The 27,569-nt window shown below is 44.9% G+C and overlaps 1 protein-coding gene and 1 long non-coding RNA gene across 2 annotated transcripts in view; one reads left to right on the forward strand and one right to left on the reverse strand.

Annotated features, from left to right (window-relative positions):
* The window catches only part of LOC307215215, a 134,533-nt gene that overhangs the window by 38,973 nt on the left and 67,991 nt on the right, over window positions 1-27,569 (forward strand). The gene's annotated exons all lie outside the window — the stretch shown is intronic.
* Window positions 1,098-19,802, reverse strand: LOC307214848 (matrix metalloproteinase-20-like). Its single transcript, XM_079973899.1, has 10 exons — window positions 19,666-19,802; window positions 18,571-18,815; window positions 14,525-14,673; window positions 13,327-13,452; window positions 13,012-13,173; window positions 10,452-10,602; window positions 8,290-8,426; window positions 6,341-6,497; window positions 4,491-4,594; window positions 1,098-2,450 (listed from the first exon to the last, which is right to left on the reverse strand). Exons 1-10 carry the CDS (start codon window positions 19,789-19,791, stop codon window positions 2,350-2,352), a joined length of 1,458 nt encoding a protein of 485 aa, XP_079830025.1. The 5' UTR covers window positions 19,792-19,802; the 3' UTR covers window positions 1,098-2,349.

A 27,569-nucleotide genomic window follows, 5' to 3' on the forward strand; every position in this document is an offset into this window, starting at 1 on the left:
AACTTCCGCCATCCCTGCAGCTTAAAAAACCCCCACAGTAATTGAGGTTGCAATCACGGCAGAGACAGTGAGCATGCTTGCCATCATCACTGTGATTCTCAGTACAGATTGTGTTACCTTCCCCACTATAATAATCTGGAAAGCATGAAGAAATGCTTCCTTTCTTTGATGTCACGCCATGCACCCCACCCACCCCCACTTGTTGGTGAATACCAAGACTTGTTTTTCTAGAAAAAAAAAGCACTGGGTACAAGAATCACCACTAATGTCCACCTGCCACTGAAAGGTTGCCCAGGAGCGAATGCCACCCTTAGACTCAACACAATAAGTTCTCTACTCTGGTGTAGAGTGCAACCTGGCCTCAGGTGTGGTGTAGTGGTTAAGAGCGGTGGACTCGTAATCTGGTGAACCGGGTTCGCGTCTCCGCTCCTCCACATGCAGCTGCTGGGTGACCTTGGGCCAGTCACACTTCTCTGAAGTCTCTCAGCCCCACTCACCTCACAGAGTGTTTGTTGTGGGGGAGGAAGGGAAAGGAGGTTATTAGCCGCTTTGAGACTCCTTAGGATAGTGATAAAAAGGGATATCAAATCCAAACTCTTCTTCTTCTTCTTCTTCTTCTTCTTCTTCTTCTTCTTCTTCTTCAGGAATGAATACTCACCTGTGATCTGAAACTAGAGTGGGGTGAAAATGGCCACCACAGACATGTCGCCCCATTTGCAAGCAGTGAATGTGGGTCATGTGCTGATTTTCTTTTTGCAGGAGGAAGTGGGGAGATTATTTTCCCGAGATGGCGTATGGGGTGGCAGCAGGCTTTCTTTTTTGTTACTTCTGTTGCAAGCAGCAGCTGTGACTTGGGATGGGTGACTCTGACCATTTCTCACCCCCCCCCCAATCCTAAGCCCAGTTCTCCACATTTTCTCGTCAGTTTTATGCAAATTTATTTCATCATGAAAACTCTCCAGCATTTTAATGCACTTTTCTATGCAATTTTGCCTAATATGTATACACATTTTTGCAAAGCAGTTCCCCCAATATTTCTATATGTTGTTTTCATCAATATATTATTTATTATTTATTAATTTGCACACCACCCTTCATCCGAAGATCACAGGCCGGTTCACAACATAAAAATCCAAGGATTAGGCAAGTCGTTAATCTATACTTTCCCTTGTGAATTGTTTTGCATCCATTTCTCTGGGTAACAATTTGGTCTGCTCTCCCATCTCGTTTGCCCTAGACATTTTTCTTCCTCATTTTCAAGGCAAATAAAAAGCCCCCTCACTGCATTCCAAAATTTTAGAGGGACATTCCAGCCTTACATATGCATCTGTTTGCACACTTTTGTATTATTGTATACATTTCTTGGGAGGAGAAGGGCAGTGTTCCAAGGATGGCTTGGATATGTATTGTTTCAGAAAGCATGACTTAGGCAAATCTGTCTTTAAATATTAACTGAGGTGCCATCTGCACTATGCATTTAAAGTATTATCATACAGCTTCAAACAACCACAGCTTCCCTGCAGACTGTGGTGTGTGAAAGTTGTTTGGAGTTCCCCTCACAGAGCAAAAAAATCCAAGAAGAGGCATTTTACAACCATTCTAAGAATTGTAGAACCATGTGGGGAAAGGGACCTTCTAACAGTTCTCAGCACCCGTACAGTTCCCAGGATTCTTTGGGGAAAAGCTATGACGGTTTAAAGTGGCATGAAAATGCTTTAAATGTATGGTGTAGGTGGGGCCTGAATGGAACTTCTCTCCCATCCTTAATAATAATAATAATAAAATTTTATTTATATCCCACCCTCCCCAGCCGAAGCTGGGCTCAGAGCGGCTAACAACAGTAATCCTTGACTGAAACACACAACTAGTTGCCATCATTTGCACTTCAACACATCATCACACGCTTTCAGTGATGCTATGTGGTGCTTAGTGTGGTTCCAGGGGCATTATGGGATGGAAATGGCACCCCCTCAGTGGTGGCGACCATCCCCTATCCCTATCCCCTGGTATTATGCGACCGTTGTTCTGAGGAAACATTGTTGGGGTAGAAGTGTCAGCAGAGCGTTGGGGTCCATCTTTCCTTTCTATCCCTGAAGATACCAGACTTTTAAAAGATGTATATGGAATTTTTTCCCCTAGGGATTTCCCCAAGCTATCTTGAAATGCTATTGTGTCATTTATTTCGATGCGTTCCCCCTCTTCTTTTTTTTCTGGGCTTGAGCAATAACGGCACATCCTTTTGCCATTGTGCTTCTGGAATCAAATCCACAGAATGTGATTTTGGCTGACAGGCTCCAAAGTTTCCAGTTATCTTCTAGCTCACTGTGATAATCCACTTCCCACTTCAGTTCAGCAGCCCACCCAGGAGCTGGATTTCACAATATTAACCACATCTTCCTTTTCCTTGTCGTATTTATAGGCTTTGGGGCCTGAGAAGAAGTAAATGTGACCTAAAAGGGAAAGGAAACAAAAGTAAGAACTACTAATCAGGGGGCTTAATATTTGAGGAACCTAACAATACCATAGACTTCTTGGTACAGTTGTGAAATACGACCTCTGTATCCCCACTCATGAAGTTCCTTCTTTTCTTTGTTTAATCAGCTGATGTACCCATTTTCCATAAAAAAAATATAACCAAGCAGTGAACAATAACAACAAAGGAGAGGCAATGATAAAATCAACCTTTAAAAGAAAATTATGTAAGAATATCCATCAAGGTAACACAATGGCAGCAAGGAAATGTTCATGCCAAAAGTGTGTCACAAGCTATGCAAAACTGTAGAGGTGCGGCTTGACAAGCCTCCAAGAGGATGGGGGTTCCACAGCTTTTCGGTGCCACCACTGAAAAGACCAGATTTCAGATGCTCACCAGAGAACTTGACACGGGTTCCCTGAGGAAAGCTGCCTGAGATGACATCAATTCCAAAGGCTTTGATGGGAAATTGGGCACCCTAAACTGGCCTCAGTAGCACTTCTGCATTGCGTACACAGCACTTAATAACTTATTTAAAATCTGAATTCTTTTTTCCTTTGAAGGAAGCTGGGAAATTGACCAGGGATGGTTGGAGATGCTAGCTTGTGACTAAATTTCTCAAAGGAAGCTACATTACACCCAGTGAGACTATTTGTTGATCTAGTTTCGGCATTCTCTGTTTTGATTGACAGCAGCTTAGGCTTTATTGACCTTAAAGTTGTACGAGTGATTGCATTTCTTAGAGTACCAAATCCACTATATGATATGCATCTAGGTACAGGCAACCGCTGATTTGCGCAGGGATTGCATTTGGGGTCGTCGCATGCATCAGCAGAATGCCCAAAAGCCTGCCCCACTCTCTTCTGGATCTGAAAATGGCCCACACGTGAACATTCGTGTGTTCTTTGAACACATGCAAAATTGGGGTGTTGTATATTTTTCACTGAAAATTTTCGATTCACCATTCAAATGCATTGATTCCTCCCCTCTCCCAAACCCACTCTGCCTTATCGAGCGGTAAAGGAAAGACTGTGTCTCCATTGGGCTTGTATTACTGAACACTTTACTGTGTTCAGTTCCGCTCTCCTTTACTTTGCAAATGCTTGCAAAATCTGTCGCCTGTGGCCTGATTTAAATATGAGGTAAAAGCACTTTGCTGTATAAGAGCTTGGTGCAAATGTACTTATCCCTTGCAAACATTTATACAGTGGTACCTCAGGTTACAGATGCTTCAGATTACAGACTCCGCTAACCCAGAAATAGTACCTTGGGTTAAGAACTTTGCTTCAGGATAAGAACAAAAATCGTGCGGTAGCAGCGGGAGGCCCCATTAGCTAAAGTGGTACCTCAGGTTAAGAACAGTTTCAGGTTAAGAACGGACCTCCAGAACGAATTAAGTTCTTAACCCATGGTACTACTGTCTAGGCATTACCTCAGAAGCAGATCCTGGACAGCAGGATCACAGATCATGGGTGTATTAATCCTGCACCCACACCAATTGGGGTAGGTGCATTGAAATTATATAAACCGTATGGAATTATTACACGGCCAAACCTTGACCCCCAATGTCACATTTTAATTGGGCCTGAGAAGGAATTGTAGGGGAAGTAAGATGGATGAGTCAGCCATGCGTTAGTAGGCTAAGGGTGTCTTGGTTCTTAGCCTAAAAGATGGTTCAGCCAACTATGTGATGGGTGTGCTGTGGCCTCTGGGACATCAAGGCCATGTGTCTGACACCCCTAGGAGCAGTTGGCATGCCTCCCTGCCACTTCCTGGGATGGTACCTCTGTCCTACCCCTCTGTGTCCTGGTAAGAGGCAGTGATGCCTTTGCCAGGAAGTCCTGCTTTTGTCTAAGATGGGGCAGCCAATGTGGTACCCTTTGGTGTTGGACTCCAGTTCCCATCAGCTCAAGCCACCTTGGCCGTTGCCCAGGCATAATGCAAGCTGTTGCCCAGTCTGCAGTGCAACATTAGCTACCCTGTATTGATGATGCATCACAATGGAGTAACTACTCACCATTTACTTCTACTGCTGCATCAATCCTGCCACTGATTCCCGAGAACTCGTCCTCGATGCTCTTTGGGAAATCCTTCTCCATTTTTCTTTTGGCTTCGTCATAGCTTTTGAGAGAAAGGAATGCCATAAAAGGAGAAATTCAAACCTATTGTTCTTGTCTATCAAGATATAAATAGGTTTCGACCCACGCTTTAGAAGGTTTATTTTTATACCATATGCAAGACGTTCTTGGAAAAGCAGTTTCGCTGTAATGATTGCAACGGAACAGCAAGCTTTGAGTCAAAAGCGCTTTTAATTGCGTGAAAGAATTGCCTAGCCAGGTCTCATCTACTTTGCTGTTTTGTTGTGACTTGAGGCTTATCATTGCCTGATCACTTAGTTTGTCAAAATAGACTAAGGTCCATCTTAGCACACAGTTAATATTTCTTTGTAGAGGGGCATGGAATAAATCTAGTAAACAAACAAACAAGCCCAAGCCTGCCATTCTGTTTTTAACAGCAGTGAGCCAGATAGCTTTGGGTCTTCATAAACAGAACATGGAGGTAGTGATACCTACCTTCTGTTGCCTGGTATATACAGAGCTATACTGTGTCTGTATTTGGAAGTTCCATTAGGTACTGTGACTAATAGTTGCTGACCGAAGCATCTGTGTCAATGGGCATCACTGTATCTTGTGGTAGAGAATTATGCATTATGCAAAAAAGTGCTTCTCTTTGTTCTAGGCAAGGGGCAGATTTCTCACATTCCATCTTGTTAGTCTTCAGCAGATCAGTGGTAACCCACCTTTGATTCCACCTGCCCTTGGATTTTTTGTTTTTGAAAATGTCTAGGGTCAATCTGGAATTTGTGCATGTTTAGTTCTTCCACTAGTGTCTCTCTCTCTCTCTCTCTCTCTCTCTCTCTCTCTCTCTCTCTCGTGACTGTGCACATTAAAAAGTGTGCTTTGCAATTTTTACCTAATCAAAGGTTTAATTGTTAAACGGAAGCCCCAATCCATGCTTCCCCTTGCAAATTCTCCACTGAGAAGTGTGGATTGGGGGAGGGGGGACATAATGTAATAATTAATGCTAGAAAAGGGGAAGCCACTTTCATGGTTCCATCCCGATCAAGGTATGGAAATCTGTACCTGACATTTCCACTCAGAACTAAGCCCCACTGAGATCAGTGGAGCTTGTTCCTACATGAGTACAGTGGGGTACATACGCTTCAGGTTACATACGCTTCAGGTTACAGACTCTGCTAACCCAAATAGTGCTTCAGGTTAAGAACTTTGCTTCAGGATGAGAACAGAAATCGTGCTCCGGCGGCACAGCAGCAGTGGGAGGCCCCATTAGCTAAAGTGGTGCTTCAGGTTAAGAACAGTTTCAGGTTAAGTACGGACCTCTGGAATGAATTAAGTACTTAACCCGAGGTACCACTGTATAAGATTGCCATCTGAATGTCTGTTCAGCTGCAGCGAAACACACTCACACACAATTTAAGGTGACCAGCATAGCTGTAAACATGTTAAAAATACAGCCCCAGGGCAAGGAATGGGCATGCAAAAGATAAACTTCCTGAGCATTTCTCCCCCTTGCTCTCTTTTTTGAAAAAAGGATGCTTACAGTTGCATTCTCCTCCATGCAATAGACCTGTTTTGCAGAGGGGCAACAGAAAAGAACCCACCAGAACTTACACTTAATTGGTTCTGAACCAATCACCTGAACTAGGTGACTCCAAGTTCAAATATTATGAGAAAGGAAAGCATGTCCTCTTTCCCCTCTCTCCTTTTCAGCACCAAGCGATGATGTCTGGTTTCACAAGTGACCCCCCCCCCAAATGTTTGTATTAAGAGGCAATAATATAGGAACCTGTAATAGTCATCTCCTACAAAGAAGAGTGTCTTCTTTTCATCACTCAGGTAGACAGCTGCATCTATTTGTAGCACATTCCTAGGAAATCCAAAGTCTGCGATGGCTCGCGGAGAGCCCTGCATTTGGAACCCGCGAGTTGTCCAGTAATGGGGGCCTGGCAAACAGGAATCAACAACAGCAAGAACAACAACAACAACAACAACAACAACAACAACAACACAACAATATATTTGCTTTGAGGACATTTATAGCTTGAATCTCCCAACATCTAACCTTTGATTTATTTACTTGTGTACAGTACTTATAGACCACATAACCACAAAAATTTCAAAGCAGTATATGGTAGAATACAAAACCCAGCAATGTTAGCAATATTATAAAAACAACAACAACAACAACAACAACTAATAATAATAATAATAATAATAATAATGATAATAGGGACACAGGTCTTTGCTGATTTGTGGAGCCTGCAAACCTTCTGTCTAATATATGATGTCAGGTAGTTGTGGTTTGGCTGAATTGGCCACGTGGGGAGTCCTGAAAGACCGAATTAGGCCTGTGGTTCCCCATAGGTGAATTAGAACAACAGGACAACTAGTATATGATTGAAATGTGGCTAGGTTGCTAACCCAGGAATGCTTGGGAATTGTTTTTTTTATTATTATTAAGGGCTTTAATATGTGTTGAAAGACCAAAACTGCTGACACATGTCTGATGTCAATGCGAAGAGTATTCTACAAAGTGAGTTTGGATTTGCACCTAATTCCATCAACAGAAGAACCCATTGAGTTCACTCACTGGAAGTGAAGAAAACCACAACCAATAGAAACCCATTAAATTTGCTTGGGGAAGAGCACTGCCGAAAGCTTCCTTCCTTTCCCATTGCTGACCACATTCTGAGGAGGCTTGGGGAAATCAAAATGGCGTCCTGAGGTGGTGACCTCCATTATTTTTCCAGAGCCCTCTTCTCAGAATGGTGTAATGTCAAGGTTATCCATCATAGTGCCCCCTTCCAGATGTTGTGGGGCTCAAGTTCCCGACAGCCCCAACTAGCACGGCCAGTGTTCATGGAGGATAGAAGTTGTAGTCCAACAACATCTGTATGGCATCCTGTTGGCTACTCCCTGCTGCACCATGCAGTCTGCTAAGCTGAATGCTGCTCCCAGCTAGGCATGGCAATTTCTGAGTGGCTTAACAAACTGACAAAACCATTTCCGAACTTGAGAGGAGGTGGAGTTGCGGTCTTCACGCCCTCTCCACGTGTGTGGGGGTTGGCTCTCAGCCTCCCCGCAATTGAGGGAATCCCCGGCCGTGTCATCCCCTGGCCAGCAAATCGGCTGACCTAGGGGGGCGTGGCTTGCACTATATCACACTGGCACGGCCGGGGATCTCCCTCTTTTGCTGCCTCAGCTCATTGGTAGGGGTATTGTCATGTAGATGAAGGGGGGGAAGAAGCGCCATCACCTCCCCCAAATATTGAAGGGTAGTCCGGTAAAGAATTCCGGGGGGCATGGCCCTTTCCGAAGCCTATGGAGGTGAGGGCCTAAGGCACGCCCCTGAGTGGTGACCCCGGGGGAGTTCCTAGTTGTTGTGCATCAGTAGGTCTCCCCCTACTGGTGGTTAACCCTTCCCAGTCTTCAAGCAAACGGGCTGAAGACGGATAGTCAATTAGGACCAATTCCTAAGCCAATACCGCTCATTCCTGTAACCAATAAAGTTGTGGCCATTTTTTGCCTATTAACCTGAATAGTTGTGTCATGAGTCTTTATTTCCACCTGGGGGAGGCGGGAACTCGCCACGCAATAATGATATTTCTCACAATGCTGTTTTCAGGATGAATAAGAACCTTAGTAAGTGCTGTCAATATGGAAATGATGCACAATAATCCTTGCTATACTTAATATTCTGGAGCCAAAGTGCAACAGCTTTCGAGAGTCACTCACCCTTGAAAAAATAAGCAACTCCTCTGTCAGCGACTTCGTAGGCAGCGTCCACGTTCGACATGAGCTGAGGGAAAGAGCTTGTGATCGAAAGTGGCTGTACGCTTGACTTCAGCTGAGCCTGCCTTCTCCAGAAGAGCCTGTTCAGGAAGGAAGAAAAAAACAAACTGAACAGAAAACGTTTGCATCTCAAGATGTTTCTAAGTGTCAAAATTCTCTGGCTTGTCAACCAGAACGAGAAGTGCGGCTACCAGCATGGACAATGCTTTTGCTTTCAGGCTGTTTGCCAGACAAATCAAGGGGGCAAAACCAAATTATGTCCTACTCATAGAATCATAGACTTGGAAGGGACCTCAAGGGCTATCTAGTTCAACCCTCTGCAATGTAGGAATCTCAACTAGATCATACCTGAGAGATGGCCGCCCAACCTCTGCTAAAAACCTCAAATGAAGGAGAATCCACCATCTTTAAAGGAAGTCTGTTCCACTGTCGAACAGTTCTTACTTTCAGAAAGTTCTTCCTGGTGTATAGTCAGAATCTCCTTTATTGTAACTAGTACCTTAAGGAGCAGGATAAAGGAAGCTTGCTCCTTCCTCCACGCAACAGCCCTTTAGATATTTGAAGATGGCTACCATACTTCCTCTCAGCCTCCTCTTGTTGATTTTTAAGCGAGAGACCTGAGGTGAGTAGATAGCGCTTTTTTTGCTGTTAGAAGCTGAAACATTTCATCCATCCCTATTCCTAGAATCATAGAATCATAGAATCATAGAGTTGGAAGAGACCACAAGGGCCATCGAGTCCAACCCCCTGCCAAGCAGGAAACACCATCAGAGCACTCCTGACATATGGTTGTCAAGCCTCTGCTTAAAGACCTCCAAAGAAGGAGACTCCACCACACTCCTTGGCAGCAAATTCCACTGTCGAACAGCTCTTACTGGCAGGAAGTTCTTCCTAATGTTTAGGTGGAATCTTCTTTCTTGTAGCTTGGAACCATTGCTCCGTGTCTGCTTCTCTGGAGCAGCAGAAAACAACCTTTCTCCCTCCTCTATGTGACATCCTTTTATATATTTGAACGTGGCTATCCTAGGCTTGAGCTAACAAATGTGGGAGAAGAGAGTAATCATTTTGACAACAGGAAGCAGATAAAGGGAATGCAAACATGAGATGCATTCTTCAAAACCAAGAGCTGTATATGAAGCAATGTACAGTGGTACCTCAGGTTACAGCAAGGCTACCAGTGGTTGCTAGCCCCGAGGGCTCCACTGTCGGAGGCAATAGGCCTCTGAAAACCACAGGAGGAGAGAGTACAGTGGTACCTTGGGTTACAGATGCTTCAGGTTTCAGACTCTGCTAACCCAGAAATAGTACCTCAGGTTAAGAACTTTGCTTCAGGATGAGAACAGAAATTGCATGGCGGCATCGCAGTGGCAGTGGGAGGCCCCATTAGTACCTCAGGTTAAGAACAGTTTCAGGTTAAGAACGGATCTCCAGAACGAATTAAGTTCTTAACCTGAAGTACCACTGTAGTTTCAACAACAAGCCCGCTCACCCAGATGGCTAATTGGCACTGAATTGGTGGTTTTGCCTACCTCATAGCGATCGTCACAACTGGTTGGGCATTGGGGCAATCCTTTGTTTTGGATGGAGGGGAGGTTGTAGTCTCTGCCTGCCCCTCCAAATGCTGGGGTATCCCGTTAAAGGGATCCAGAGGGAGTGGCCATGTCCACGTGCCCAGGGGGGCCAGGGCCGGAGGCACTCCCCCAGACGGCGGTCCCTGTGGGGGTCACCCTATTGGATGTAAGTCCTAGGAACCCCTGCCTAGATTGGCCACGCTTCACTTCCAGTGGGCCAGAAGTATTTAGATTGCCCCATGCCCAAGCCAAACCTCTTTCATCTATATTCAATAAAGTTGTGACCTGTTTTGACCCAAAACCCAGTCTTATTGATCTCTTATTATACAGGTTGGGGTATAAGAAGTCCGATGCCTGGTCCTGCAATCAAGGGATTATTTCATTTTTCTTTGCAAAGGAAGGACTTTGAACTCATTTGCCATATTTGGATAGCAGAGTTGGGAGCTTCCTTAGAAAAGCAACAATCCCAAAAAGGCTTGGAAAACACAAGTACTGATATAGCCTCTTGCAGGTTAGATCAAGCGGGAATCTCACCTATCCTTGAAGAAAAGAAGTTCTTTCCCTAGCATCGTAACAGCATCAAACGAAAACGTGGAGTCACAGTGGTCTGGATCAGCTGGAGATGGTGGTTTGGGAAGAGGCAGATGCGGAACTTGTGGTACTTTGGATCCAGATAGCCGTGACCCTAGAATACGACACACAAACCAAGTTAAAACTGCACTTAGTACATATATTGACTTGCCTGTGGCCATGTATCCTGAGTGAGTCCCATTTTACCCCATCCAATATATTGGGTTGCATTCAACTAAAGTTTGCTCAGAATAGACCCAATGCAATTGATGAACCTAGGTTAGTCATGTCCATTCATTTCAATGGGTGTATCCTGAGTAAAACATAACTGAATACAACCCATTGATTCTACCCTCTACATCATTTGCAGTTCTTGCTACACATTTTTATATCTTCTGCAGTATGTTTAATACAGTGGTACCTCGGGTTACATACGCTTCAGGTTACATACGCTTCGGGTTACAGACTCAACTAACCCAGAAATAGTACCTCGGGTTAAGAACTTTGCTTCAGGATAAGAACAGAAATCGTGCTCTGGTGGCGCGGCAGTAGCTGGAGGCCCCATTAGCTAAAGTGGTGCTTCAGGTTAAGAACAGTTTCAGGTTAAGAACGGACCTCCGGAACAAATTAAGTACTTAACCCAAGGTCTGTACCAACTATTCTTTGGTTTTGCTTTTCGGGGTACAAAAGAGAAATTTTGCTTCGCACAGAAAATTTTGTTTGGCAACTTCTATTGGCACTGACCCAATGATTCTTCTTTAACCAATATCAACATCTTTTGTCATGTTAAGGCCTCTATCCCTGACCTGGAAAGGAAGCTTAGCCTGTATTTTTACTTGCCTAGAATCTTCCCTTCAGTACTCAAGTATTATCTAAATTCTACCATTTTACTACTTTCTGACATTCACTAACTCCATATCTGTAACAATACAAAAAACTGGAACTTCTGGTGGATCGTGATACTTGAATAGTCAGGCTGTGAATTTTATGAAACACTGCATGGATGAGGGCTGGTTCACATATGCTGAGCATAACATCAAATTATAACTTGTTTGTAAGAATAGGTCATCCCAGATTAACCCAACACTTGTCTTAAAGTGGAGATAATTCTGTACATTTAGCTGAAAGCTATTATGAGTTGTGCAACTAAGTGTTGGAAGTGTATTCATTGTACGTCTTCCTATGAGGCCCATTGAATATGGTTCTGTTGGTAGAAAATATTCAATAAATCCCAGCCAACAAGGACTAGTTGCAGTTTGGAAATGAACACAGGAAGAAGGCTCCTAAGGGGTGTAAATAATTACGGGAAGACTTGTAATTCACGAGGTTGGCTGCTGCTGCTGTGCTGTCCTCCTGGTTCTGATGCCAAGGGCTGAGGCTGGTGGGAATTTATACCTGAGGAGCGGACCCAAGAGAAGCCTGTTGGCTTGGCTGGCCCTGCCCCTAGGGCAGAGCCAGCCTAGCAGCCTGCCTGCAATTGGCCCATTTGTGGGCAGGCTACAGTCTGGCTTCCTAGCTGATGTGAGGTCCCTCTAGGGCAGGCATAGGCAAACTTGGACCTCCAGATGTTTTGGACTACAATTCCCATCATCCCTGACCACTGGACCTGTTAGCTAGGGTTGATGGGAGTTGTAGTCCCAAAACATCTGGAGGGCCAAGTTTGGCCATGCCTGCTCTAGGGAATCATGACAACCGGGGAAAACTCCAAAACAACTGCGCCCTTGCCGGATGCAGCTGGGAGGAGGTGCCATCCCATAACACGGCCTGACCTTGGAAAGGTGAGCAGATTTGTGGTGGTCCTGCTGCTTCCTGGAATGGGGTGGGGCAGGGTGGCAGCAAGGGCAGGGGAAGGTGAGCACTGCCACGGCTCCCTTATTCGGACTTCACCACCGCTCTGCTCCATGTTAGTCCTGACAAGTGGCAGCACTGCCATGGCCAAGAAGTTTTCGCTGCCCCGTCTCACTCTCGGTGGCTGGATTTTTAAGCAAAGGTTGGAGTTTCACCTCAGTGATGATGCTTTTGTAACTGACATATGATTTTATTCTCTGTTGTTGTTTTTTAAAAATTAAAAAATTCCTTCCAGTAGCACCTTAGAGACCAACTGAGTTAGTTATTGGTATGAGCTTTCGTGTGCATGCACACTTCTTCAGATACGCTGAAACAGAAGTCACCAGACCCTTATATATAGTGAGAAGGTGGGGAGGGGTATTACTCAGAAGGGTGGTGGGAATGTGTGATTGGCTGATAGGTATGGTAAACCTGTTGACAACTGTTAACGACTGCAATTGGTCTTACAGGAAAAAGGAAGGGGTGAGATGGCTAAAAATAGCTTTATCATGTATAATGAGACAAGAATCCAATGTCTCTAGTGAGACCAGGTCTCTCCATGGTTTTAAGTTTGATAATAAGTTGCAATTCAGCAACTTATTACCAAACGTTTGCTGTTTATACTGTACGCTGCCCTCTAGTTTGATCTGGAGGAAGAACTCTTGAAATAAATAAAAGCAAGCATCTACGTTATTACCGTAAAGGGCCTGGATCCCTTTCACATCATCTTTGGGGAGATGGAAGCCATATGGATGTTGGTATCTATATGTTGGATACATCAGAGCTGACGGGTCGGCCGAATGGGCAAGGCCCAAGGCGTGGCCAAATTCATGAGCCGCGACAGTGAACAGATTAAACCCTATATGATACAAAACAATATATTTCATATAAGCAATGGTGAGTTTCTCTCTGATACATATTCAGTTGTCTGTGAATTCTGCCATACTTTATTAGCTGCGGACAAATTGCTTCTTTTGGGTGCTTTGGGGTCATTGTGTGGCTTTGCGCCTACCATTCATTCCCATCGTCCACTTCTCCGCATTGTCGAAATGAGTGTCTCCGCCTAGTCCTTCCCCAGGTGCGAAAGCGTGGGCTAGAGTCCCCCGCGGGCCGTCAAATGGGTAGGAGTCCCCATGATCTAACACAGAGTACAAGGAACACCATGTGACTTTGCAATCATGGCAGGTGGTGTAATGGTTAGATCAGAGAGACATAAGTTGCAAAATGCGTTCCGTTGTGGTCTCAGCGGCTCCCACAAACAAGAGCATTTCAATGGAATCTGAAACATATTGCAAAATCCCTTACAAATCTGCCAGTGTCTGGGTACAAAGACCAAGCTACTATGTGATTGCCTGAAATGGTCATTTTTCATATACAATACATGCAAGGCTTTGATGCCCCTAATGCAGAGGTTTTCAACCTTTTTGAATCCATGGCTCCCTTGACCAACTACATTCTTTCTGCAGCACCCATGTGGGGCTCAGGAGCCCAGTTATGTCACCCCTTGCCTGTAGAGCTGGCAGCCTCTCACCCTTTGTTGAACACCCTTTTTTGAACACCCTCTTTTGTGGAGTGTTCCCTCAGCCTCCTCTCCCCTCTCCTTGGGAGTCCTCTGAGCAGCTGCAGCTGCCGCCCCTGGTCTCTGAGCTGCCCCCCCTACCCCAAAGAGAGGTGCCTCCTCACACTGCCCCACAGGGGCCTGGGTCTTGTCTGTCCATTCCCAACAGCAAGGGCTGGCGGACTGGCTGGCTGGACTCCCTCACCTGCTTGCTTGCTTCCTCTGAGGCCACCTCAGCTCCTGGCAACCAGCACCCCCCGGCCAGCCCCAAAGGCATCACTGAGTGAAGACTTGGGGGGGGGGGGAGTAGCACCGCTACAGGAATTTAAGAGTTTGTACACATGGAGGCACTTCCATGTCACACAAACAGCACTTCCATATGAGCTCTGTGGCAGCCTTCCTGAAGCACTCTCATGCAGAACTGTGCAATGTGTTTGCCCATGCTTTAAAAAATATTTAGAAATGTTCCCTTTTTGTTATGGCTGCCCTTTCATCCTCTAGCTGTTTTTCATACTTGCCACTTTCCAAGGGACGGTTCCGTGCATCTAAACCAGCATAAATAAATTGCCTTATTATTTTGCCCAGCTTAACCTCTTCACAATAGCGCAAAGGTTGAGCAGCTAGTGTCGCAGACTTTAGCGATAACAATTACCTCCGCTTTGGAACGATATCATGATATCCGCTTCTCCCGAGGTGGCCTTTACAAAATTCAGAGGGGCAGCCGCGCTCCAGGCTTTCAACCCCATCTCCACGGCCTTGTCAACATCTGCGTGACTCAGGCTTGATGTATATTTTGTTACTCTGAGGAGGGAAATGACACATTTCAGGATGCAGATATGCAACAATGGCAGGAGCGGCCAGAGGGGAAGAGTGATGCAGTAGACTGCCCCCCTCTCACCTGTTGCTGTGAACTGGGATTGCGAGCAAGGTGAGACTGGGTGGCAGTGGCGATGGGGTTGTTCAGGTGTACCGGCATAGCCAACCTGGTGCTCCTGCCAATATGCCTGAACCATCCTGGCCTCACCACAGCCCTACCTCACCCCTTCCTGGTTTGCCAGCAGCGATGTGGCTGCTGGCAGCCTAAGTCCACAGCGGACCTCCTACTGCCCCCTAGCTGCTGCTGAATGATGGGAATGATAAAGCCAGGTTATCAAGATAAAGGGAAATCCAACACATGCAGTAAAGAAAGAGTAATAATCTGAACTAGGAATGGAGGAACCTGCAATTTAAGTTTCTAATTTCACTCACATTTCTGCACTAGTTTGCATTTAAAAAAAAAAAAAAAATATCTCATGAAAATTCACCAGGGTTTTATGCAATTTTGCCTAATATACACATTTTCTCCTAAAGTAATTCATTTTTGCATGTTGCACTTAAATTCACACTTTCTTTAGATATATGCATAACAAAATTTGGAGAAGTGTGATTTTCGATGGATAGCTGGGTTACGGCTGGTGTATTGTTTTGGCAAGTATGAATTAGGTACTTTTTAAAATGCAAAATGTGAGCCAAACTAAATTTCCTGGTCTGATAGCAATCTTTGAAAAGGTAAATGAGCAGCTATAATAAAGGGCACTTTCCATGTAAAATGTTAGCGGACAACAAGGTCTGTGGTGCTTGGGTATATTTTTAATTCATCTCGGTTTAAGAACATTTGTTGAGAATACAATGCAATCTTTGTTGTGTAACAACTCCATATAGCAATCAGAATGAATGCTCCATAAAGACTGGACATAGTCTAACTGCTGCAGAAACTTTGTGTGAGAAAATAATAATAATAATAATAATAATAATAATAATAATAATAATAATAATTTATTTGTACCCCGCCCATCTGGCTGGGTTTCCCCAGCCACTCAGGGCGGCTTCCATAAAAACCAAAAATACACTAAAATATCACAGAAAACTTCCCAGGACAAACGCTTGATAAATACGTTGTCATCTCACCCCCCATGTACCAGCTGCATTCTAGAGAGTGGTCTCCCACCATACAATTTGCCTCCCTAGTACAGTGGTGCCTCGCAAGACGAAAAGAATCCGTTCCGCGAGTCTCTTCGTCCAGCAGTTTTTTCGTCTTGCGAAGCAAGCCCATTGACGGCTTAGCGGATTAGCGCTATTAGCGGTTTAGCGGCTTTTAGCGGCTTTTAGCGGCTTAGCGGATAAGCGGATAAGCGGCTTAGCGGCTTAGAAAAAGGGGGGAAAGGGGGGGAACCGCAGGAACTCGCAAGACATTTTCGTCTTGCGAAGCAAGCCCATAGGAAATTCGTTTTGCAAAGCACCTCCAAAACGGAAAACTCTTTCGTCTAGTGAGTTTTCCGTCTTGCGAGCCTTGCGGGGCACCACTGTACTGCAAGCTGCTTCCAAGGTTATTAGGTAGATCATGGAGCTCAAGGAAGGTCTATGCAGGATCCATAATTGAGTTGGCTGATGGTGAGGACACGTTGCTTTTCTGTCAAGCATCCTTCAGGTGGGGCCATTGTCATTAATAAGAAAGGGAGTAACTTTGTGGTCAGCCCTCTATCTCATTCCAAACATGACTGATGACTCTTTTGCACCGCTGTTGAAAATCCACATTTTCTAAATCCGTTTTGTTGATTGCAGCCCTCCATGGTTCCATACCAAGGCTGGTTGTTCACTGTTCTCATATTGCATTGTACTAGGACTACCCACATTTAAGGGACGCGGGTGGCGCTGTGGTCAAACCAGTGAGGCTCTTGGGCTTGCCGATCAGATGGTCAGCAACTCAAATCCAAGCTACAGGGTGAGCTCCCGTTGCTCTGTCCCAGCTCCTGCCAACCTAGCAGTTGGAAAGCACACCAGTGCAAGTAGATAAATAGGTACCACTGCGGCGGGAAGGTAAACAGCATTTCCGTGTGCTCTGGCACTCATCACGGTGTCCTGTTGCACCAGAAGCAGTTCATCATGCTGGCCACATGACCGGGAAAGCTGTCTGTGGACAAACACCGGCTCCCTTGGCCTAAAAAGCAAGATGAGCACCGCACCTCAAAGTTGCCTTTGACTGAACTTATCCGTCCGGGGTCCTTTACCTTTTTACTTTACACATTCTGCCAATTTCTATTCCAGATCAAGTGTCCTGTTGATGATTTTTAAAAACCCAACCATGGACCCTTCATAAGCAGCCCATCAGCACTGTTGAAACAGCCTTCTGTCTTGTGTTTCCAGACAAAATAAGGAAAACACACGCACTCTGTTTGCGTCTCTCTCTCCCCATCACCACATATTTTTGAGACATTGTTAGGTTGCTACTACGCTCTGACTTTCATCCCCGCAACTCCCTAACAATGTGTTTCAGCAGTCAGAATTGCTATATCACCCTGTTATCAGCTCTACATTTGCTCTGAGTACATTCATAGGAGAATAGCACATCATTTTTATTTTTTGGGGTGGGGGAAATATGTGTCTTACAACAGCTGCCATCCAGTGAATAAAGGAAAATCCAGCTTGCGTTCTTTATTGACTAACCCAACTCACAGCACAATCTCGGGCATTCCTACTCAGATGTGAGCCCTATTCAGTGCAAAGGAACTTCCTCTCAGGTAAATACACCCAAAAAAGAGAGGAAGGTGCACCCAGAAAAGAATTGCAGTGGCTGAAAAAGAAGGCGGGAGGGTGTGTGAGAGAGAGGACTGCATGACGTGGTTATGGGCACCAATGAGGAGGCAGGGTCTGAAAGCAGACAAACCCAATGTAATCCAAAAACCGCAATATGCCAAATGCATGAATGTAATTGTTTTAGAAAACCTTTTTGCACTGCTAGCGGTTAGGCAAAATGTGGGTTTTAGTTACAAGAAAACTGACATGCCACCTGGATGGTTTCATGTAGTTCAAACAGGCAACCCACAAGGCGAATTCTGATAAGATAAGCCCAGAGTCAGTGGCGTAATTTTGCCAGTAGAAAATGAATGGTGTACACAGGTGACAAGCATTTAGTGCAGAGATTCGGTTTGTGGCCGACACGTGTGTCAGTGGAGCATGCCCTGCCCCATCTCGCCCCAGTTTTGCCTTCTTCCAGGTCCCAAAGGACCCATGCATTGGCGATGGCACATAAATTGGATACGCCAGGAAGAACCCAAAGGTGGAGCTATCCTGCCCTTGGCCCTCGCATTCAACCCTGCCTCTGCAGGAAATCTCCTGTTTTGGCTTCTTGACCACTTGTTGTGGTTGTTTCATTAGCCTTTTGCCTCTTTACCTCTTCCTTATTTGTTTGCCATGTCACCCCCCTCCCTTCTTCCTTTGTTGAAACAAGCCAACCAACAAAAAAAGGCCCTGGGTGCACACCCTAATGAAATATGCTACACACTACATAATCACCATCGTCTTTCAAAGCCGACCAAGTTGGTGGCCATTGCTGCATCTTACGCAGATTGCCAGACAACGAGAAGAAAACTCCTGGGGAGAGGGGACAATCTAAAACATTTCAAGTACAGTCATACCTTGGTTGCGTGTTTTCGGGTTGCGCACTGCACCGAACCCAGAAGTACTGGAATGGGTTACTTCTCATGCATGCGCAGAAGCACCAAATCATGCTTTGCACATGCACAAAGCACCAAATTGTGACCCGCGCATTTGCAGATGCGGCACTGCGGGTCGCGAACGCTGTGGGTTGCGAACGTGCCTCCTGCATGGATCACGTTCACAACCTGAGCGTCCACTGTATGCTTGATGTCAGCCTGTTACCTGTATGTCAATGTGCTCTTTTTCCACTTCGGTTCCCCTGGGAAAAGGCGATAGTTTGCTACGTCAGGGACGCCACACCGAGGCCTCTTCATGACTCCCATGGTGCTGTAGTCCAGTTTCCCTGTGACATGTAAGCCAAAGAACGCCTGCATCTGCTGGACCTTCTTGGTCATGGAATTGCTACCACTGGTCATTTCTCCAACGTGATGTTCTCCTTTCGGTGTGTAATATTTGTCCAGGTATTCCTGGCAGAGAGAGAGAGAGAGAGAAAGAAAGGGGTAAGGAAGATATTTTATCCCCACTTTTTTTTTTTGCTTTGATATCCATACTTATGGAAGGCAGGGCACGGCTGAGATGTTTGGCTCGTGACAAGGAAAGTCCATATTTTGGCTTCTCCGTCTCAGGTTAAAAGGAAAGCAACACCAACTTTGTATTCAACTAACTCAATGCACAAATGAATTGACTTCTGCTTGCATGATGGGACTCCCCACCCACCAGCCATAGTATAACTGTGCTTTGTGAAGAAGGACTGTTGTCTGTCTGTACCAAATCTTTGGCGTTCAATTTCACTGGGTGCCCATGAATTCCATGACATTGGGGGAATGGGGACACCTTTCTCCACCCACGCATAAAAAGTGAGGGGTGATATTCCACTCAATGTAGTGCAGAAAATAAAAACTCCACCATTTCTAGCATTTCTACTCTGCCTGGAATAGCTCAGCTGGTTAGAGTGTGGTGCTGATCACGGCAAGGCTGCAGGTTCAATCCCTGTAAGGGACAGCTGCATATTCCTGCATTTCAGTAGGTTGGAGAAAATAATCCGCAGGGTCCCTTCCAACTCTACTATGATTCTTCTTGCCTTTTATCTAAACGAAAAAGCATCTGACGTTGCAACCTTTCCTCACGAGGAGATGCTCTCCAGGAGTGTGGTCCATGAGCTGGACCTAACTGCTGCGCCAGATCTTGGCTAATGCAGTGGTTTGCCTGTGTACCCCAACACCTTCCACCCTGGCTGCTGCTCTGCAAAGCCTTGCTATGCTAGGAGGGATTTAGCATCACTCCCCAAGCCATTAAGATGTGCAAAGCACCACCAACCTGGGCCAGGTAGAAGTCTTTCCAACCGGCTGTCCGAGGCAGTGCAAAAAGAGCAGGGGCGGCAGCTGAATACGTCAACGAAAGCACGAGAAACCAAAGTGGGCACAGCATCCAACAGAGCTCCATTTCTTCCTAGATGTGCAATGGGTGGCTTGAGAAGAGCAGGTAGAGGGACCCTGCAGCCCCTTTTATAGAGGGAAGCAGCTCTGGGCGCTCAGAGCCAAGGTGACTCATGTCTCAGAAGGTAATTACACAGCTCAGTGTTTTGATGAAGGGGTAACACAATAGCACTTAAACAGGGGGAAAAGCTGGATTCCTCTCGAACTTTTCAAGAGGACCAGCAAGAAAGAAACATTGTATAGTAGCCAGGGAGATGCAGCAGCTGGAGTCAAGAGCAGTGCTTCCACAATGGGGCTTTTCCACCTCTCTGTTCCTGAAATAGCCACTTTGGCCCCTCCCAAACAGCTGCTCCTGAGGGTCTTCCTGAACTACAGTTGTGGTGAACCTCAGGCCCTGGTCTTTTGAACTCTTCCCAGTCACACCTGCTTTCTGTAGGCCACTCCCTCCATGAATGTTTTCCCCGGAATGTACCCTGGAACTCTGATATTGATGAATACAAAAACGTATGAAGTACAGTGGTACCTCGGGGTACATACGCTTCAGGTTACATACGCTTCAGGTTACAGACTCCGCCAACCCAGAAATAGTACCTCAGGTTAAGAACTTTGCTTCAGGATGAGAACAGAAATCGTGCTCCAGCGGTGCAGCGGCAGCAGGAGGCCCCATTAGCTAAAGTGGTGCTTCAGGTTAAGAACAGTTTCAGGTTAAGAATGGACCTCCGGAACGAATTAAGTATTTAACCTGAGGTACAACTGTATGCAGAAATGGCAAAACTTACCGGAAGAATAAGAAATCAAGATAACAAACTTTTTATAAAAGAATGGAAATGGTTTATTGAATATTTACAGATAAATTACAAAAAGATAAAAACATTGGCAGGATTATCGTAATAACCTGCTGTTTCACAAGAGTATATATTTAAAGTAGATAATTAAATGAATTTGGATATGCAGAAGATATTAAAAAAATAAATTTAAGGAACCGCAGAAAGAGGGGGAAGGAAGTCAAACTTTGAAATCTTAAATTGATTGTAAAACTAATGAAATGCAGAAACTTGAAAAGTATAAAGAAAAACTTTTAAAAAAAGAAACTTTGATGTTGACTTTTTCCTGCCTGCATGGAGGCAAATGAAATTAAATGTAGGTGGTTGAAGGTTCAACCTCTAGTATATCCAGGTAAGGCTGGTGAAGAGCTGGCAAGTCGCTACCAGTCACTATTTGGGAAAGGCAGCTTCCTATATTCTTCAGATAATGCACCTGCCAAATGTGAAGAAGCAACTATTTGTTGTTATAGGTGTCTTGCCTAAAACACACCATTTTGCAAAGCAATTTTCCCAAATAGATTCTGTACAGTCGTACCATGGAAGCCGAACAGAAGCCGTTCCAGAAGTCTGTTCGTCTTCCAAAACGTTCTGCAACCAAGCCGCGGCTTCTGATTGGTTGCAGGAGCTTCCTGCACACAATCAGAAGCTGCGGAAGCCATGCTGGACATCCGGCTTCTAAAGAATATTCGCAAACCGGAACACTCACTGCCAGGTTTGCGGCCTTTGGGAGCCAAAGCATCCAAGTGCCAAGGCGTTCAGCTTCCAAGGCACGACTGTATATTTTTGCTAATATATGCACTTTATAATAAACACTTTGCCCCAATATATGCATTTTTGTGACTATTACATGACTGCAGAATTGTATTTCAAAAATTCAGAGAAAAGCAGATTTTGAAAGATGTGAAACCAGTGTTCTGGTTTGCATATTGTTCTGGAAAGTGCATATTAGGTAGGTCCGATTTTAAATATGAACTAAACCAAATTCCTCCCCCATCCCTAATGGGTAAACAGATGACCTTTGTGTGTGGCATTCTGCAAGCATTTCACCCAAAATGGAGACATCAGTGTTGGGCAGAGTGATCTGCCCATGACACATGGCTGAAAGACACTTCACGATCACAACACATAGTCAAGTTTGGTGAAATAAAAGATTGCTTTCACTGCATGACATTGCATCTACACATGTCTGCTGCGTTGGATCAGTTACTCAACAATATCAGTTACTCAACAATATTCCAAATAGCACTTGCCTTTGCGGAGAAGGGTGGTAAAGTGTGTTTGCTCTTTAAGAAATCTGAAGTCTGTTAAACTCCCGTTACTGTTAATTATCCTAAATGTAAGTTTACTGGGTTATATTCTGAAAGATGCCCATGAACAACCATCACAATTATAGCCAGGTTTGGGTGTGCTATGAAAGAAATCACATACTGGATGCATTGGCAAGCTGTCAGTTTACTGCACCGTTACCAGTCTCCTAAATTATAGGGTACTTTGGCATGTAAATCAGCATTTTCTCTAAGTGAAGTTGACATCTCTCCAGTTGAGTTTCAGCATCCTGCTGGAAGAAACGATTTTGCAATAGCTCTTTGTGGGGTCTCGAAAGCCCTGCATGGCCACGGTTACAATCCCCACTCTCTCAGGGTGGAGAGGAAGGTTGGGGTTTGTTGTTTAAGCACTTTTCTTCTGAGTACCTCAGAAACAAAGAAATCCTGTTGTAGGAATATAATAACACCAGGGCACTGTAGGGGGTTGTTTTAAGAATTACTGAGGTAATGTTTGTCAAGCATGTTGAGAGTATATAGGACACAATTCAGTGCCTAGCTGATTCCTTCCCTCTCCTGTTACTCTCTGGTCTTTTATATCTGTCCTGTTAGGTTTCCCCAGTTGCCTGTTGGCACCTCACACAGAGATACACAAATGGAAGAACTGCAGGAAAAGGATAGCCTGAATTGTGTCCTAAAAGTTTTATGATGATTCAGGCAGACTTGTATGATGATGATATTGCCACTGGGGAGGGAATCTGAATATTCTTCCAACCACAATTTCACTTGCCATGGGCTTGTAGCTCAGTGATAGAACATTTGCTCTGCATGCAGAAGGTCACAGGTTCAATACCTGGCGTCTCTAGGTATGGCTGGGAATGTTCCTGCACCAAACCCTGGAGAATCACTTTCAATCAGTTTATGCTATACTAAACTAAATAGGCCAAAGAGAGGTCAGTCATACGGGCCTCTCTCACCCCATCAGTACCCTGCTCCTGTGACAGACTCCAGAGGTAAACGTTACTCCAGAATGACATCAATTTCCCTTCTTTCATCAACGGTGCAGCAATAGGTCCAGCGCCGAGGGCCTCCTGGCCGTTCCCTCACTGCGAGAAGCCAAGTTACAGGGAACCAGGCAGAGGGCCTTCTCAGTAGTGGCGCCTGCCCTGTGGAACATCCTCCCATCAGATGTCAAGGAAATAAACAACTACCTGACTTTTAGAAGACATCTGAAGGAAGCCCTGTTTAGGGAAGCTTTTAATGTTTAACAGACCACTGTATTTTAATACAGTGGTACGTCGGGTTGCATACGCTTCAGGTTACATATGCTTCAGGTTACAGACTCCACTAACCCAGAAATAGTGCTTCAGGTTAAGAACTTTGCTTCAGGATGAGAACAGAAATCGTGCTCCAGAGGTGCGGCGGCAGCGGGAGGCCCCATTAGCTAATGTGGTGCTTCAGGTTAAGAACAGTTTCAGGTTAAGTACGGACCTCCGGAACGAATTAAGTACTTAACCCGAGGTACCACTGTACTCTGTTGGAAGCCGCCCAGAGTGGCTGGGGAAACCCAGCCTGATAAATAATAAATAATAAATTCTATTCTATTCTATTCTATTCTATTCTATTCTATTCTATTCTATTCTATTCTATTCTATTCTATTCTATTACCTTTCCCGCCCCGACTTGGCCACAGTGATCCATGCGACGGTCATCTCCAGGCTTGACTACTGTAATTCGCTCTATGCGGGGCTGCCCTTGAAGCTGTCCCAGAAACTCCAGCAGGTGCAGAATGCTGCAGCGAGGCTCCTCACGGGGTCTCTGCCATGGGAGCATATTCACCCAGTGCTTTTCAAGCTGCACTGGCTCCCAGTGGAGTACAGGGTCAGATTTAAGGTGCTGCTTTTGACCTTTAAAGCCCTTCATGGCCTAGGACCCTCGTACCTACGGGACCGCCTCTCCCGGTATGCCCCACGGAGAGCCTCAAGGTCCATAAATAGCAACACCTTAGTGGTCCCGGGCCCTAAGGAAGTTAGATTGGCTTCAACCAGAGCCAGGGCCTTTTCAACTCTGGCTCCGGCCTGGTGGAACGCTCTGCCTCATGAGACCAGGGCCCTGCAGGATCTGATTTCTTTCCGCAGGGCCTGTAAGACAGAGTTGTTCCGCCTGGCCTTTGGCTTGGAGCCAATTTGATTCCCTCCCTCTCTCTCTCTCTCTCTCTCTCTCTTTCTTTCTTTTCCTTCTCCTCCTGCGATGAGGCTACATTTTAATATTTTAATGTTCCATTATTTTAATGTTGTATTTTATTTTTGTTTTTAAGTTGTAATCATTCTTCTTGTTTTTATTATTGTTTGTAAGCCGCTCTGAGCCCGGCCTTGGCTGGGGAGGGCGGGGTATAAATAATAAATATTATTATTATTATTATTCTATTCTATTCTATTCTATTCTATTCTATTCTATTCTATTGGTGGAGCATTTCCAGAGGCCATTTGTGCAGAGCTGTAGTTAGCATACCTGCACGAATTCGTGAAGGATGGTGCATGCATTTTCTCCTTGGATTATTTGCATCCAATTCAGAGACTGCAGCTCCCCGCCCCCAAAATAGATATTTTTCCTCTGTTTGGAATATTCCATCTGGTTCAGGATCTATGAGAAGAATCCACAGCATCAAGATGCATTTGTTGCTTATAGCCTGAAACTCTCTCGATGACACCCAAGGGCATATTTTGACGTTCCAGATGTGGGTGTCATTCTTTCATCCGCATCCTAGCATTTAATGTACCATCTCAGCTGTTTTCTGGTAGTGCATCTAAAAAAGCAAACAAATTGGCAGGGTATTCTCTGCAGCAGTCCATTTTAGGCTTTGTAATTATACCTTGGGGCATGTTTGCGTTTCTGAACCACAGGTTTAGTCACGGTCACGTGCCCTTCCAGAAACGCAGGCATAGATCAAAATGATTCAGTGATGTGCTTTCCCCCCTTTATGCTACACGCTTTTCATTAGATCAGATACCTTTATATTAGAGAGAATAAACGACACAGGCACAAGGCCGTTATTTATGTATTTACTTTGAACACTTGAATCCTAGTCTTCATCCCATGGACTTTTAGAGGCACTCACATAAAATGGAGGAGCGAAAAACCACAAGAAAAACAACATATTGAAACTACAGAGCAGCATAAAATGAAATCTGATGCACAGCCATCATAGGCACCAACCCTCACCCCCCAATGGAACAGGGCTGAGGCTCCCCCCAAAAAAACTTTGAGGGGACAGGCCTCACCAAGCCTTGTTGCAGCTGCCGTGGGCCTTTGCCAGGCCTTGCTAGTACCTTGGACCCTAGGATCTTGGACCTGGCTTGGAGCTGCAGAAACTTCACTGTTGCCACCTGCTGCCTGGAGTTCCTTATTGCAACACACGCCGGTGGCTGCGGCAGCCTCTCAAATAGCAATGCTCTCGAATTTTGCATCGACTCCTCGGTTGCATCACCAAACTGACTGTGCCCCCTAAGAACACAGATTTGCTTTGGCACAGCTGGGCCTTGGGGGACTCAAATATGTTTTTGTACTGTTCCCTATTGAGCTAATCTCTTGATGAGCCCCTGTTGCTTGTTAGCTGAATAAAGTCATTGCTTGCACATAGCTTAAGGAATGTGTGTGCTCTGAGGGACATCCATATTGGAGTCTGAAGTTTCCTGGGTGGGGCTTGAGCCAGAAATTAATATAATAAGAATACCCTCTAGAGCCAGCGGTTCTCAACCTGTGGGTCCCCAGATGTTGTTGGACTACAACTCCCATCATCCCTGAGCTCTGGCCTTGCTAGCTAGGTGTGATGGAGTTGTAGTCCAACAACATCTTGGGACCCAAGGTTGAGAAAGGCTGTTCTAGACACTGACCCGAGACCTGGGGGCTGACCCAAGGGTTGCATAGTCCTCCATGAAACTATATGCAGAGCAGGGACAAGAGATTTAAATGATGCCCATTCTCAGCATAGAGGGGCAAAGATGGGAAAAAACCAATATGCTATCTGTCTGGCCACTTGCTCTTGAATGTGCAAAAAGTTCTTTATTTTGCAAAATAAAGAAAATGCTTGCCTATGTTCCCTTAAAAGCACTTGACATGAAAACATTCACAGCAGAGAACCTCATTCCCATAACTTAATTGCAGTGTTGGATTTTTGCTATCTCTTCTCTTTTTTTCCCTGTTGGCGTGTTTACTTAGAAAGAATGCTGATACCCGTACCTTCATTTCCCTTGACATGGACTTTTTCCACATAAGAAAACATCTGTAATAGTTGTTTGATAACATGTGATTTTAAATTGTTATGTGGTTTTTATTGTACAGATATAACAGTTGTAAACGGATTTGATCCTTTTTTAATGAAATTGCAGTGGGCAAATCTTTTTTTTAAATCAAAATAAATAGAAGTAAATTATTGTTATTCACCTTGGGACCTCATGGTGAAGGATGGGCAAGAAATCTGAAGAAGACAAAGTCATAATACAATGTCCTTATTCATTGCAGGGGGTTGGACAGTTCTACAGTTCTATGATTTTTCGTTTGTTTGTTTCTATTCCTATGCAACAACATGTCCGATCAACCCTACTTCAATGTTTGCAATCAGAATGCATTAGCAAAATTATATATTTGCAAATACACCCAGGCTGCATTCTTTTTTCTGATCACAGAGTGCAGGCTTTGAGAATCAAAGGTCAAGAAAGGGGAGATTCAGAAGTATCGAATTCCTGCTTCTGCACGGAACACATTTCAGTGGCTTAGACTGGCCAAATGATGAAAGAATTTTGGAACAAACAAGCCCACTAGGTGGCAGAGGAAGATCTTCATATAACACACAGAACCGGAGGAAAGTCTTATTGGCACTGACGATGTCCACGGTGCTTTCTGAAAACCAACCTGTTTATTCTTTTGCATGTTAAAATGCTCAGCGATGACACCATCCCCTTCTAATATTTTTGCATGCTATATTTTTGCAGGGATTGTCTAGTCAGGTATTTATGTCCAAAAAAGAATGTGGCTTTCCATCAAGACCAAGAAAGACATTTGTTGCACAGGTTTCCTGTACTTTTAACAATTTTTATTTACTCATAAAACCCCCCGAAAACATTGATCTAGTGATCAGCATCACTGAAAACAACACACCACATATAACGGATGCAGCAGTAGTTGAATATTTCCCCTAGTCATGTACATGATGGATGGGGAATCTGTGCTTTCCAGAAGCTGTTGGTTTCCAAAAATTCCTGGATACTGGGAATGCTAGCTGGGCTGATGACAATTGGAGTTGAACAATGTCTGGAAGACTTCATCACTGGTATAGCTTATATAACTTTGTTTGCAACTTTCTTCAGTTGTGTCATCCATTCAGCTAGGAAGGCTAAATGTAAAGGGAGGAAGAGCAACTGTACTCTCCATTAAAAATCTTTATTTTTAAAGATTGCTGGAAACCTCAGTGCCGAGGGCCTTCTGGCGGTTCCCTCGCTGCAAGAAGCCAAGTTACAGGGAACCAGGCAGAGGGCCTTCTCGGTAGTGGTGCCCTCCCTGCAGAACGCCCTCCCATCAGATGCCAAGGAGATAAGTAACTATACAACCTTTAGAAGACATCTGAAGGCAGCCCTGTAGAAGGAAGTCTTGAATGCTTGATGCCCATCATTCTGCCCAAACACTGAGGTCCAGCACCAAGG

This window comes from Podarcis cretensis (genome assembly GCF_951804945.1).
Source record: "Podarcis cretensis genome assembly, chromosome: 4".
NCBI lineage: Eukaryota > Metazoa > Chordata > Lepidosauria > Squamata > Lacertidae > Podarcis > Podarcis cretensis.

Bases quoted from the DNA above. Each gene is read 5' to 3' on its own strand.
- LOC307214848 (XM_079973899.1), bottom strand. From the start codon at position 19,791: ATGGAGCTCTGTTGGATGCTGTGCCCACTTTGGTTTCTCGTGCTTTCG. The intron at 8,427-10,451 runs GTGAGATTCCCG...CTTCCTGAACAG, and splicing joins CTTCTTTTCTTCAAGGATAG to GCTCTTCTGGAGAAGGCAGG. The intron at 2,451-4,490 runs GTGAGTAGTTAC...TTTCCCTTTTAG, and splicing joins TGCAGCAGTAGAAGTAAATG to GTCACATTTACTTCTTCTCA.